Source organism: Anolis carolinensis, unplaced genomic scaffold (genome assembly GCF_035594765.1).
Source record: "Anolis carolinensis isolate JA03-04 unplaced genomic scaffold, rAnoCar3.1.pri scaffold_9, whole genome shotgun sequence".
Taxonomy (NCBI): Eukaryota; Metazoa; Chordata; class Lepidosauria; order Squamata; family Dactyloidae; genus Anolis; species Anolis carolinensis.
Window position 1 is genome coordinate 27,341,205 of NW_026943820.1, and position 15,733 is coordinate 27,356,937.

Consider the following 15,733-nt stretch of genomic DNA (forward strand, 5'->3'; position numbering starts at 1 on the left):
AGTATAGTGGTATAGTACAATATAGTAATATCTAATACTAATATTGTGCTATGGTGATAATAGAATATATTGTGTATACATATAATATTGATACTAATATTGTGATGTCATACAATATACAGTAGAGTCTCACTTATCCAAGCTAAACGGGCCGGCAGAAGCTTGGATAAGCGAATATCTTGGATAATAAGGAGAGATTAAGGAAAAGCCTATTAAACATCAAATTGGGTTATGATTTTACAAATTAAGCACCAAAACATCATGTTATACAACAAATTTGACAGAAAACGTAGTTCAATACGCAGTAATGTTATGTTGTAATTAGCACCAAAATATCACGATATATTGAAAACATTGACTACAAAAATGGCTTGGATTATCCAGAGGCTTGGATAAGTGAGGCTTGGATTAGTGAGACTCTACTGTAATACTAATAACAATGCAACATAATAATATTAATTATACATTGTATATTGAATGTAATATTACTAATAATATTACAGTATAGTGGTATAGTACAATATAGTAATATCTAATACTAATATTGTGCTATGCTAATAATATAATATATTGTATGTACATACAACCTGTAAGCCGCTCTTGAGTCCCCTTTGGGGTGAGAGAGGGCGGGATATAAATGTAGTAAATAAATAAATAAATACAGTAGAGTTTCACTTATCCAACATAAACGGGCCGGCAGAATGTTGGATAAGCGAATATGTTGGATAATAAGGAGGCATTAAGGAAAAGCCTATTAAACATCAAAATAGGTTATGATTTTACAAATTAAGCACCAAAACATCATGTTATACAACAAATTTGGCAGAAAACGTAGTTCAATACGCAGTAATGCTATCTAGTAATTACTGTATTTATGAATTTAGCACCAAAATATAATGATATATTGAAAACATTGACTACAAAAATGCGTTGGATAATCCAGAACGTTGGATAAGCAAGTGTTGGATAAGTGAGACTCTACTGTAATTGTTGTTGGGAGGGTTTTTTTTGCACTACAAATAAGATATGTGCAGTGTGCAGAGGAATTTGTTTTTTTGTTTTGTTTTTCAAATGGTAATTCGGCCCCTCAACAGTCTCAGGGACCATGAACCAGCCCTCTACTTTAAAAGTTTGAGGACCCCTGCTTTGAAGCATCTTCCTATCTGCCACTTGACAGATGCAGTCGGTTAGGACACTCGAAAGCACAGAGGGAGAAAGTCACTAGGAATTTTCCATTTAGTTGCTGGTTCCTTAGGAGTCTCAGGCAGTTCAGTCTCTGCTGGACCCTCTTCACCAAGGCTAGCCCAGGCCAGATCTTCCTTCACGGTGACACCAGGAACTCCAAACTGGCCACCCGCTCTGCTTGGTCTCCAGACCAAGGCCGGTGGCTGGCCAGCCTAGCGGTCACTGCCCTGGCCAGCAGCCCTCTCGCTCCATTCACATTCCTTCCTTTCCCAGGCTCAGGGCTTGGCCTTGGCTTCCTCCCACTTCCATCCTATGAGGCATTCTTGGCTCACTCGGAGCTGCACAGGCGAGTCCCAATATTTCCCAGCCTTTCTGCACTTTTGGGGGCCCAGAACTTGCTCCTGCACTCTTTTCGGCCAGTAGCAGCCATATAGGGATCCCCTATCCACGGGTCTGGCAATAGAGGCTCATGCCTCCCTTCCTTATTGCAATGGTACTGCCATCTGGTCCAAAGTGCGGCAACTAGGGATACCTCTGAGCATGCCATTAGCCACAGATGCAGGCGAAACACAAGGAGAGAATGCTCCTGGAACATGGCCAGACTAATCAGAAAACTCGCAGCAACCTATCTGGAGAGTCCTGCCAGATGTCTCTGATGCTGTTTTGAACTCAGGCATATTATTATCATTGTCGAAAGCAATGATAATAATGGACAATTTCAACAAAAAGAATTAAAGACTTGGATATTCCATTGTGCCTTTATTTATTTATTTACATCATTTTTACCCCTCCTTTCTCCCGGGGGGGGGGGGGGGGGGGGCTCAAGGCGGCTTACAATAAATAGGCAAAAATTCAATGGCTAAAAACAGTGTACAAAACAACAATTCATATAAAAGCAGATACCATTTGAATAGACAGCCCTTCAGATACAGTAGAGTCTCACTTATCCAACGTTCTGGATTATCCAATGCATTTTTGTAGTCAATGTTTTCAAAACATCGTGATATTTCGGTGCTAAATTCGTAAATACAGTAATTACTAGATAGCATTACTACGTATTGAACTACTTTTTCTGTCAAATTTGTTGTATAACATGATGTTTTGGTGCTTAATTTGTAAAATCATAACCTAATTTGATATTTAATAGGCTTTTCCTTAATCCCTCCTTATTTTCCAACATATTCACTTATCCAACGTTCTGCCGGCCCGTTTATGTTGGATAAGTGAGACTCTACTGTAATTAGCCCCAAAAAGGACCCAAAAAATTATCTATCCTTGCACTGGATCATTGCCCTTACCTGCTACCATATGATTATGCACTTTATTTATCAGCCTATCCTTTATTGCTGCAAGTAGACCACACGCCCATGAATGCAACAGAAACTGTAATCGGTTGCTGGTCAATGCTTTTATTATTGTTATAATGTGGTTGTTTTATTCTGTTTACATTGTGATTTGCATTTTTGCATTTGCAATTGTATTTTTATGTAATTACATTTTAACTGTGTTGTTGGGCTTTGCCCCATGTAAGCCGCCCCGAGTCCCTTCGGGGAGATGGAGACGGGGTACAAAAATAAACTTATTATTACAGTAGAGTCTCGCTTATCCAACGTAAACGGGCCAGCAGAACGTTGGATAAGCGAATATGTTGGATAATAAGGAGAGATTAAGGCAAAGCCTACTAAACATCAAATTAGGTTATGATTTTACAAATTAAGCACCAGAACATCATGTTATACAACAAATTTGACAGAAAAAAGTAGTTCAATACGCAGTAATGCTATGTAGTAATTACTATATTTACGAATTTAGCACCAAAATATTATGATATATTGAAAACATTGACTACAAAAATGCGTTGGATAATCCAGAACGTTGGCTAAGCGAGTGTTGAATAAGTGAGACTCTACTGTATTATTAACATCATTATCATCATGATTAGGAGACTATAAAAATGAACAACACCTATACCAGTACTTTTTAAAAACACCAGAATCAAGGCAGTAAATAAAGAACGCCACTCAGAAACAGGAGAACTCCAGACAGCAAGCAACCAAGGGCCAGTTAACACTTCCCAAGCAGAGGGTGCACCCAGGCAACAACAGCCAGGCTACCTCTATATCAGGGATGGGCAAACTTCGGCCTTCCCTCCAGGTATTTTGGACTTCAACTCCCACCACTCCTAACAGGATGAAGTTTCTGGAGTAAAACAACGACTTTCCACGTAAGGACCGCACAATTAAACAGGATTAACACCATCAAACTAGGATTAGAACAATTTCTTTCAAATTTGGTTACATCATCATATCATCATCATAGGCATAATATGATTGTCTTCCAAGTGCATGGTCTTGGCAGTGGGTCTGTAGGTAACTGTATAGTGTTATGATGATGTCTGTGTTGATATTTAAGCTCTTCCTGCAGATCAGGCCTGGGCAAACTTCGGCCCTCCGGTGTTTTGGACTTCAGCTCCCACAATTCCTAATGGCCGAAAGTTTGTTGCCTGGTTAATGAGTCAACGCAATCAATGCAGGCAATGAACCTCTCCAAGAGAAACAATGTGCAGGACAATAGCAAAATCTGGGAGAGATTTGGTGAGTTTCTGGTACTATGGGAAACTCTCTTGCGCTCTTCTTTTTTTTATAGCGCAAAGTTTATATTTATCTTCAGGCGGGGCAGGGAGGCGGGTTGGCTTGCCAGGAGCAGCACATGAATTGCATTAATGCCAGGAAACATACTGAATGGTCCCAGAAGGCATGGGAAGGAGGGCTCCCAAGGGAAGTTTTCTAACTTTGACCTCAGCATGCTTTGATGCTGAGCCCACAATTAAAGGAAAGCCAGAATGAGTCAAGCAAAGGAACAAGTTTCAAATCCCATAGAAAGCCATGGGGTGTGTTGAGTGATCAAAACATACATGGTCAGAAAGAAGGAAGAGCAAGATTACAATCAGTGTTGTACAATTACTTTATGTAATACTTTATGTAAACTTTATATACATACATGCACATGTGTTTTAATACTTTATATAAACTTTACATACATATGCATGTGTGTGTGTCTATCTGTCAATCTATCTATCTATCTATATATGCATTGCTTGTTAAGAGCTTTGATAGGATAAAATATTGTCAGACTCTTATCTCGGTGTAAGGTCAGGAAGTTTTCTTTCAAATGCTATTACAGTAGAGTCTCACTTATCCAACATAAACGGGCCGGCAGAACGTTGGATAAGCGAATATGTTGGATAATAAGGAGGGATTAAGAAGAAGCCTATTAAACATCAAATTAGGTTATGATTTTACAAATTAAGCACCAAAACATCATGTTATACAACAAATTTGACAGAAAAAGTAGTTCAATACGCAGTAATGCTATGTAGTAATTACTGTATTTACGAATTTAGCACCGAAATATCACGATGTATTGAAAACATTGACTACAAAAATGCGTTGGATAATCCAGAACATTGGATAAGTGAGTGTTGGATAAGTGAGACTCTACTGTATTAGAAGATGGAAAATTACTACTGTTAACTGGAGGCTTTAAATACCCATAGCTATGTTATAATGTGAACACTTTGGAAATAATAATATATGTATATTTTAAAATTGTATTGTAATTCTTCTAATGTTAGCGGCTTTGCATTCTAGTTATGGAGAGAAAAAGCAGGGTATTATTATTATTATTATTATTAATATTATTAATATTGGTTCCAAGAGACCACATGGGCCATCTAGTCCAACCCTTGCCATGCACGAAAAGCACAAAATAATAATAATAATAATAATAATAATAATAATAATAATAATAATAATAACTGGGTGCCAAAAGATCTCAGCCGGCATTTGGAAACAATAGACATTGACAAAATTACGATCTGTCAACTGCAAAAGGCCACCCTACTGGGATCTGTGCACATCATCCGAAAATACACCACACAGTCCTAGACACTTGGGAAGTGTTCGACTTGTGATTTTGTGAAACGAAATCCAGCATATTTATCTTGTTTGCTGTGTCATACAATAAAATAATAATATTTATTTCTTTATCATGTTAGAAGAGAAACCAAGGGTACAAGTTGTAATGTATTTAAAAACACAAAGTTAAAAACAACAATAACAACAACTTGGCATTATACTAAGTGTCCTTTGAGTAGTAGCTGGTCGCTTGGAGTGCCTCTGGTGTTGCTATGAGAAGGTCCTCCCTTGTGCATGTGGCATGGATCAGACTGCATTGTGATAGGTTTTCTGTGGTTTGCTCTTCTCCACACTTGCATGTCGTGGACTCCACTTTGTAGCCCCATTGCAGCATCTCGTGGAGCCAGAGCGCAGTCTGTTCAGCGTCTTCCAAGTTGCCCAATCTTCTGTGCACCCGGGAGGGAGTCTCTCATCCAGCGTCAGCCACTGATTGAGGTTCCGGGTTTTAAACTGCCACTTTTGGACTCTCGCTTGCTGAGGTGTTCCTGTGAGTATCTCTGTTGATCTTAGATATGAGAGAAGTCTCCCCGCAGGATCGTGACACATCCAGGTGTCCAATTGGCTACATCTTTGTAGACGGCTAATTTTCTCACAACCAGAAGTGACTTGCAATATGCAACAAAATAATAATAATAATAATAATAATAATAATAATAATAATAATAATAATAAAAAAACAAATAATAATGAAAAACAACAGGAAAAACTCAGCCGCTATCAGGACCTCAAGATTGAACTTCAAAGACTCTGGCAGAAACCAGTACAGGTGGTTCCGGTGGTGATCGGCACACTGGGTGCCATGCCAAAAGATCTCAGCCGGCATTTGGAAACAATAGACATTGAAAAAATTACGATCTGCCAACTGCAAAAGGCCACCCTACTGGGATCTGTGCGCATCATCCGAAAATACATCACACAGTCCTAGACACTTGGGAAGTGTTCGACTTGTGATTTTGTGCTACGAAATCCAGCATGTCTATCTTGTTTGCTGTGTCATGATAAAATAATAATAATAATAATAATAATAATAATAATAGTCCCAGACACTTGGGAAGCGTCCGACGTGTGATCCAATACAGCAGCCAGCAGACTGTCTGCTGCGGACTCACCTTGTTGTGTTTCTAATAATAATAATAATAATAATAATAATAATAATAATAACACAGTCCTAGACACTTGGGAAGTGTTCGACTTGTGATTTTGTGATATGAAATCCAGCATATCTATCTTGTTTGCTGTGTCATAATAAAATAATAATAATAATAATAATAATAATAATAATAATAATAATAATGCCATTGAGTGAGCCGGAGCAAGGCATACACTCTCAGCCTCGGAAGAAGCCCTGGGTGCAGGTCTCCCAATATTGGCAAGAAAACCCCACAGGAGGGATGCTTTATAAAGAACAAAGATGGACGGAGAAAGTCTAAAAAGAGTTTTTATAAGGCACTATGTCAAAGCCCATCAGGTACACAACATGTAGCTTTCCTGCATCTCATTTGCAGGCACAAGGCCCATTGCCTCAGCCCAACAGACCTGACAGGCAACTCCCTCATTCTTGCAGGAAAGGTCAGTTTTGCAAATGATTTAAGATCTCACCGGAGACAATGAGTCCCTGAAAGAATGTTTTGTGCAGGACGGTCTTCCGGGAAGAAGCCATCCGGAAAGGGAGCATTCTTGCAAAAGCCGTCGAGGCCAGGAGGCGAGGAATGCAGCGATAAGGCTCTGGCCGTGTTTCTATCTATTCTGGCAACAGTCCCACCCCTTCCATGGGGATGGGTGGACCGGGGCCAAGGCTATTTTCGGAAAGGGCTTCATCAAGCCTGACAACCTGGAGAAGGTGCCAAGGGGCTCTCGCTGTTCTCCCAATTAAAGGGATTTTCCTCCCGGCTCTACCGGTCATTACAGATAATTATTGCTTCAAAGTCATTGACTTAAGCAGAGAGGCCTTTGGGTTCCGCACATGCCTTTCCCATTGCAATGAGGAGGAACCAGCAAAGTGCGCATTGTTTTGTGCGCTGGAGAAAAGGGTTTGGATCCTTGGTTATCAACGGGTCAGTCTGGAGAGCATTAATCCCTATGAGGAGCAGCTTGAAGACCTGGGTCTGTTTAGTCTCAGAAGAGAAGGGTGAGAGAAGGAGATGTAAGAAGCATCATAAATAAATATGTGAAAGGGTGCCACAAGGAAGAGGAAGCAGGTTTGCTTTCAATAGAGCCATAGGTTTAAATTACAGTAGAGTCTCACTTATCCAAGCCTCGCTTATCCAAGCCTCTGGATTATCCAAGCCATTTTTGTAGTCAATGTTTTCAATATATTGTGATATTTTGGTGCTCAATTCATAAATACAGTAATTACAACATAACATTACTGCGTATTGAATTACAAATTTGTTGTATAACATGATGCTTTGGTGCTTAAAATCATAACCTAATTTGAGGTTTAATAGGCTCTTCCTTAATCCCTCCTTATTATCCAAGATATTCGCTTATCCAACATTCAGCCATAGGTTCAAATTACAGTAGAGTCTCACTTATCCAAGCTTTGCTTATCCAAGCCTCTGGATTATCCAAGGCATTTTTGTAGTCAATGTTTTCAATATATCGTGATATTTTGGTGCGAAATTCATAAATACAGTAATTACAACATAACATTACTGCGTATTGAACTGCTTTTTCTGTCAAATTTGTTGTATAACATGATGCTTTAGTGCTTAATTTGTAAAATCATAACCTAATTTGATGTTTAATAGGCTTTTCCTTAATCCCTCCTTATTATCCAAGATATTCGCTTATCCAAGCTTCTGGCGGCCCGTTTAGCTTGGATAAGTGAGACTCTACTGTACAGGAAAGGAGATTCCATTGAAGATTAGGAAGAGCAAGAACTTATTCATTGTCAGAAGAAGAAATCTGTGTCTCGGAGGTCCTGTGTAAGCTCCTTCTTTGGAGGCATTGAAACAGAGGTTGGATGGCCATCTGTTGGGAAGGAGAGGCTTTGGTTGTGCTTTTCCGGCCTGGCAGAAAGGGGTTGGACTGGATGGCCTTTGGGGGTCTGTTCCATCTCTATGATTAGCCATGGAAACCTCATTTATGTTGACTTGATCATGGGGTTTTCTTGGCAAAGACGTCTTCAGGGGAAGGGAGGCTGTGGAACATGACTTGCCCAAAACATTCCAGGCAAGAAAGGGATTTGAACTGTCCCCGGAGGCATCAGAAAGCGCTTTAACACACTGAGCTGCTGAACTTGCAGACCGAAAGGTCGCAGGTTCGAATCAGGGAGTGGAGTGAGCGCCCGCTGTTAACTCCAGCTTCTGCCAACCTAGAAGTTCGAAAACATGCAAATGTGAGTAGATCAATAGGTACCGCTCTAGCGGGAAGGTAACGGCGCTCCATGCAGTCATGCCAGTGGCCACATAAACTTGGAGGTGTCTACGGACAACGCCGGCTCTTCGACTTAGAAATGGAGATGAGCACCAACCCCCAGAGTCGGAAATGACTCGACTTAACGTCAGGGGAAACCTTTACCTTATATTATTATTAGTAGTAGCAGTATGTTTATTTATACTCAGCTTTGATCTCCTTTTTTGCAGAGTGTTTCTTGATCTCTCTGTAGATGGGAATCCCACCCAGATGCAGAGGGTCCCATCAGCCCCGCACGATGATAGTGATTATATTATTATTATTATTATTATTATTATTATTATTATTATTATTTTATTATGACACAGCAAACAAGATAGACATGCTGGATTTCGTATCACACAATAACAAGTCGAACACTTCCCAACTGTCTAGGACTCTATATTATTATTATTATTATTATTATTATTATTATTATTATTATTATTATTATTATTATTATTGTATGACACAGCAAACAAGATAGATATGCTGGATTTCGTATCACAAAATCACAAGTCGAACACTTCCCAAGTGTCTAGGACTGTGTGATGTATTTTCAGATGATGCGTGCAGATCCCAGCAGGGTGGCCTTTTGCAGTTGGCAGATCGTAATTTTATCAATGTCTATTGTTTCCAAATGCCGGCTGAGATCTTTTGCCACGGCACCCAGTGTGCCCATCACCACCGGGACCACCTGCACTGGTTTCTGCCAGAGTCTTTGAACTTCAATCTTGAGGTCCTGATAGCGGTTGAGTTTTTCCTGTTGTTTTTCGTCAATGCGACTGTCACCTGGGATGGCAACATCAATGATCCAAATCTTTTTCTTTTCCACAACTGTGATGTCTGTTGTGTTGTGTTCCAGAACTTTGTCAGTCTGGATTCGGAAGTCCCACAGTATCTTTGCGTGCTCATTTTCCAATACTTTTGCAGGTTTGTGATCCCACCAGTTCTTTGCTGCTGGGAGGTGGTGCTTGAGGCATAAGTTCCAATGGATCATTTGGGCCACACAGTTGTGCCTCTGTTTGTAGTCTGTCTGTGCAATTTTCTTACAGCAGCTGAGGATATGATCCATGGTTTCGTCAGCTTCCTTGCACAGTCTGCATTTTGGGTCATCAGCTGATTTTTCGATCTTGGCCTGAATTGCCTTTGTCCTGATGTCTTGCTCCTGGGCTGCAAGGATCAGGCCTTCTGTCTCCTTCTTCAGGGTCCCATTCGTGAGCCAGAGCCAGGTCTTCTCCTTATCAGCTTTTCCTTCAATTTTGTCAAGGAACTTTCCATGCAGTGTTTTGTTGTGCCAGCTGTCAGCTCTAGTTTGTAGTGCGGTTTTCTTGTACTGGTTTTTTGTCTGCTGTGCTTTGAGGAGTTTCTGATTTTTGACTTCAATCAAAGCAGGTTCTTCACTTTGCTTTACATATTCTGCCAGGGCATGTTCTTCTTCTTTGACGGCTTGTTTTACTTGTAAGAGTCCTCTGCCCCCTGATCTTCTAGGCAGATATTATTATTACAGTAGAGTCTCACTTATCCAACATAAACAGGCCGGCAGAACGTTGGATAAGCGAATATGTTGGATAATAAGGAGAGATTAAGGAAAAGCCTATTAAACATCAAATTAGGTTATGATTTTACAAATTAAGCACCAAAACATCATGTTATACAACCATCTAGTCCAAGTCCCTTCTTCCTGCCAGGCAAAAGAAGCACAATCAAAGCCCTCCCGACAGATGGCCACTCAGCCTTAATAATAATAATAATAATAATAATAATAATAATAATAATAATATAGTAATAGAATCCTAGAGGCGGAGGGGACCCCCAAAGGCCATCCAGTCCAACTCCCTTCTTCCTGCCAGGCAGGAGGAGCACAATCAAAGCCCTCCTGACAGACGGCCACTCAGCCCTAATAATAAAAATAATAATAATAGTACAATAATAGAGTCCTAGAGGTGGAGGGGACCCCAAAAGCCATCCAGCCCAAGTCCCTTCTTCCTGCCAGGCAGGAGGAGCACAATCAAAGCCCTCCTGACAGACGGCCACTCAGCTCCAATAATAACAATAATAATAATAATAATAATAATAATAATAATAGTACAGTAATAGAATCCTAGAGGTGGAGGGGATCCCAAAGGCCATCCAGCCCAACTCCCTTCTTCCTGCCAGGCAGGAGGAGCACAATCAAAGCCCTCCTGACAGACGGCCACTCAGCCCTAATAATAATAATAATAATAATAATAATAATAGTACAGTAATAGAATCCTAGAGGTGGAGGGGACCCCAAAGGCCATCCAGCCCAAGTCCCTTCTTCCTGCCAGGCAGGAGGAGTACAATCAAAGCCCTCCTGACAGATGGCCACTCAGCTCCAATAATAACAATAATAATAATAATAATAATAATACAGTAATAGAATCCTAGAGGTGGAGGGGACCCCAAAGGCCATCCAGCCCAAGTCCCTTCTTCCTGCCAGGCAGGAGGAGCACAATCAAAGCCCTCCTGACAGACGGCCACTCAGCTCCAATAATAACAATAATAATAATAATAATAATAATAGTACAGTAATAGAATCCTAGAGGTGGAGGGGATCCCAAAGGCCATCCAGCCCAACTCCCTTCTTCCTGCCAGGCAGGAGGAGCACAATCAAAGCCCTCCTGACAGACGGCCACTCAGCCCTAATAATAAAAATAATAATAATAATAATAGTACAGTAATAGAATCCTAGAGGTGGAGGGGACCCCAAAGGCCATCCAGCCCAAGTCCCTTCTTCCTGCCAGGCAGGAGGAGTACAATCAAAGCCCTCCTGACAGATGGCCACTCAGCTCCAATAATAACAATAACAATAATAATAATAATAATAATACAGTAATAGAATCCTAGAGGTGGAGGGGACCCCAAAGGCCATCCAGCCCAACTCCCTTCTTCCTGCCAGGCAGGAGGAGCACAATCAAAGCCCTCCTGACAGATGGCCACTCAGCCCTAATAATAAAAATAATAATAATAATACAGTAATAGAATCCTAGAGGTGGAGGGGATCCCCAAAGGCCATCCAGTCCGACCCGTGTGAGGCCCCACCCGATCCCTCCCGAGAGATGTCCATCCTTCCTGGCTTCCTTACCGGGAGGGGGGCCTGGAGGTGTCGGTGGAGAAGGGGCAGCTGGGCGGCGAGGGTCCGGGCGGGGTCGAGGGCCAGGGCGGGCGGGCGGCGGGGCTCCGGGAAGGGGGCTCCGGCGAAGGGCTCCCCGTCCTCCAGGAACTGCAGCCGGATCCACACCGCCGCCAAGGCCGCCTCCTCCTCGGCCTCCTCCTGCCCCATCGCGCCTCCGCGCCTCCGCTCGCTCCCGTTCGCCCCGCAATTCCGGCTCCCCTTCCGCCGCGCCGCCAAGAAGCCTGCCTGCCGGACAGCCACGCCCCCTTCGCCGGAGACGCCCCTGATTGGCTGCAGAGCTCCCATTCCGGCCCCTCCCTGCCAAGCCCCATTGGCCCACGGTTTGAGCCAACAGGGGGCGCTCTTGGGGCAGGGAAGGCGCCGTCAAAGCCCTCCCGGCAGAGGGCCGTCCAGCCCATGCTTGATGATAATAATAATAATAATAATAATAATAATAATAATAATAATAATAATAATAATAATAATAATAATAATAATAATAATAATAATAATAACAATAATAATCAGACTACAAACAGAGGCACAACTATGTGGCCCAAATGATTCATTGGAACTTATTCCTCAAGGACCACCTCCCAGCAGCAAAGAACTGGTGGGATCACAAACCTGCAAAAGTCTTGGAAAATGAGCACGCAAAGATACTGTGGGACTTCCGAATCCAGACTGACAAAGTTCTGGAACACAACACACCAGACATCACAGTTGTGGAAAAGAACAAGGTTTGGATCATTGATGTCACCATCTCAGGTGACAGTCGCATTGACGAAAAACAACAGGAAAAACTCAGCCGCTCTCAGGACCTCAAGATTGAACTTCAAAGACTCTGGCAGAAACCAGTACAGGTGGTCCCGGTGGTGATGGGCACACAGGGTGCTGTGCCAAAAGATCTCAGCCGGCATTTGGAAACAATAGACATTGACAAAATCACCATCTGCCAACTGCAAAAGGCCACCCGACTGGGATCTGGGCGCATCATCAGAAAATACATCACACAGTCCTAGACACTTGGGAAGTGTTCGACTTGTGGTTTTGCGAAACGAAATCCAGCATATCTATCTTGTTTGCTGTGCCATACAACGTCGTTGTGTTGATAATAATAATAATAATAATTAAAAAAAACTTTATTTATACCCCGCCACCATCTCCCCAACGGGGACTCTATAATAATTATAGAATCATAAAATTGAAAGAGAACCTTAAAGGTCATCCAATCCAACCCCTTCTGTCATCAAAGTAAAGTACAACCTAAGGTCTCCCGGCAGATAGCCATCCAGCCCCTATTTATAATAATACAGTAGAGTCTCACTTATCCAAGCTAAACGGGCCGGCAGAAGCTTGGATAAGCGAATATCTTGGATAATAAGGAGGGATTAAGGTAAAGCCTATTAAACATCAAATTAGGTTATGATTTTACAAATTAAGCACCAAAACTTCATGTTATACCACAAATTTGACAGAAAAAGTAGTTCAATACGCAGTAATGTTATGTTGTAATTACTGTATTGACAAATTTAGCACCAAAATATCATGATCTATTGAAAACATTAACTACAAAAATGGCTTGGATAATCCAGAAGCTTGGATAAGCGAGGCTTGGATAAGTGAGACTCTACTGTAATAATAATAATAATAATAATAATAGAATCCAAGAGTTGGAAGAGACCCACCCCTTTCTGCCATATAAGTAAAGCACCATCAAAACCTTCCCAACAGATGGCCATCCAGTCCCTGCTTAACAATTAATAATAATAATAATAACAACAACATATTATTATTATTATTATAGCATCCTAGAGTCCGAAGAGAACCTTAAAGGTCATCCAGTCCAAACTCCTTCTGTTAGAAAGATAAAGCACAATCCAATCCCTCCTGACATCAAATCTCTTCTTAATAATAATAATAATAATAATAATAATAATAATAATAATAACAATTATTTGTAGTAGTCGTAGTAGTATAGAATCCCAGAGTTGGAAAAGATCCCAAAGATCATCCAGTCCTACCCCTTTCGGCTATAAAAGAAAATCAAAACACCCCAACAGATGTCCCTCCAGCCTTTGCTTATTTTTTATTATTATTGTTGTTATTATTATTATTATTATTATAGAATCCTAGAATTGGAAGGGACCACATGGGCAATCCAGTCCAAGCACCTTCTTTTTTGCCATACAGGAAGAGCACAATCAAAGCACCCTAACAGATGGGCCTCCAGCCTCTAATAATAATAATAATAATAATAATAATAATAATAATAATAATAATAATAATAATAGAATCCTAGAGTCTGAAGGTACCACAAGTTCCATCCAGTCCAACCCCCTTTCTTTCTGCTATGCAGGAAGAGCACAATCAAAGCCCTCCTGACAGATGGCCCTCCAGCCTCTGTTTCAAAGCCTGCAAAGAAGGAGACTCCACTGGACTCCGAGGCAGGGAGTTCCACTGCTGAACAACTCTCAAGAAGCTCTTCCCAATAAAGCTGAAATGGGATCTCCTTCCTTGTCATTGGAAGCCATGGGTCCATTGCTTGGATCCCAGCCCTGTTCCTGATGCATAGCTGACTGCAAAGGCAATGCCACAGCCGGGGAGGGAGGGAGGGGAGGGCCTCTGCCTTTGCGGGTCAGAACTGCTGAGTGTCCTTCTTTCCTCCCTGGCAAGGGCTCCTCTTTTCCACGGTTGGAAGGAAGTGCCTCAGAGGCCGCAGAAGCCTGCCTGCCTGCCTTTGGGGTTTGCTAATGAGGGGCCTTTTCCGCTCCCTCCTGACTCATCCCCTCCTGAGTCACGGGCCCAGCATCGCTCTCTCCGCCTGCAAGGCAGCCTTTGGAAATGGAAAAGATACCATCCGAACCCTCCTGGCAGATGGCCATTTCTTTCTAACGCTAAAAACTATGGCTATTTATTTAATCAAACTATTCTTAATACTATCATTATGTATTAATCAAATACAAATCAAGTGAGATACAACCTCTGAGAATGCCTGCCATAGATGTGGGCGAAACGTCAGGAGAGAATACTTCTGGAACATGGCCATACAGCCTGGAAAATATACAACAACCCTGTGATCCCGGCCTTGAAAGCCTTCGAAAACACATTGCCCATGCAATGCTTTGTTCTGCCAGCTGTCAGCTCTAGTTTGTAGTGCAGTCTTCTTGTACTGATTTTCTTGTACTGGACTATGGAGAAACAAACCAAAACGAAGCCTATACTGGCTCAGTCGTCGCCCAGGATAAAAAGGACCGCGAATGGATGTTGCTGATTCTGGACATCCATCGACAAGTGGGCTACAGAATCAAAATACAAATGAACAGACACAGAAGCGGCAGAAATATGCAATGCCAGAAAACTGCACTATTATTATTATTATTATTATTATTATTATTATTATTATTATTATTATTATTATTTTATTATGACACAGCAAACAAGATAGATATGCTGGATTTCATATCACAAAATCACAAGTCGAACCCTTCCCAAGTGTCTAGGACTGTGTGATGTATTTTCGGATGATGCGTGCAGATCCCAGCAGAGTGGCCTTTTGCAGCTAGCAGATCGTAATTTTGTCAAAGCCTATTGTTTCCAAATGCCGGCTGAGATCTTTTGGCACGGCACCCAGTGTGCCCATCACCACCGGGACCACCTGCACTGGTTTCTGCCAGAGTCTTTGAAGTTCAATCTTGAGGTCCTGAGAGCGGCTGAGTTTTTCCTGTTGTTTTTCATCAATGCGACTGTCACCTGGGATGGTGACATCAATGATCCAAACCTTTTTCTTTTCCACAACTGTGATGCCTGGTGTGTTGTGTTTCAGAACTTTGTCAGTCTGGATTCGGAAGTCCCACAGTATCTTTGCATGTTCATTTTCCAATACTTTTGCAGGTTTGTGATTCCCACCAGTTCTTTGCTGCTGGGAGGTGGGACTTGAGGCATAAGTTCCAATGAATCATTTGGGCCACATAGTTGTGCCTCTGTTTGTAGTCTGTCTGTGCGATTTTCTTAAAGCAGCTGAGGATATGATCCA

The 15,733-nt window shown here is 41.7% G+C and overlaps 1 protein-coding gene across 2 annotated transcripts in view; it reads right to left on the reverse strand.

Annotated features, from left to right (window-relative positions):
- The window catches only part of fhod1 (formin homology 2 domain containing 1), a 50,148-nt gene extending 38,194 nt beyond the window's left edge, over nucleotides 1–11,954 (reverse strand). For both annotated transcript variants that reach the window (XM_062961646.1, XM_062961645.1), the window contains exon 1: nucleotides 11,668–11,954. In XM_062961646.1, coding sequence (XP_062817716.1) covers nucleotides 11,668–11,865 — 198 coding nt within the window. In that variant the 5' untranslated portion in view covers nucleotides 11,866–11,954. The remainder of the gene's footprint in view (nucleotides 1–11,667) is intronic.
- Nucleotides 11,955–15,733: the final 3,779 nt, after the last annotated feature.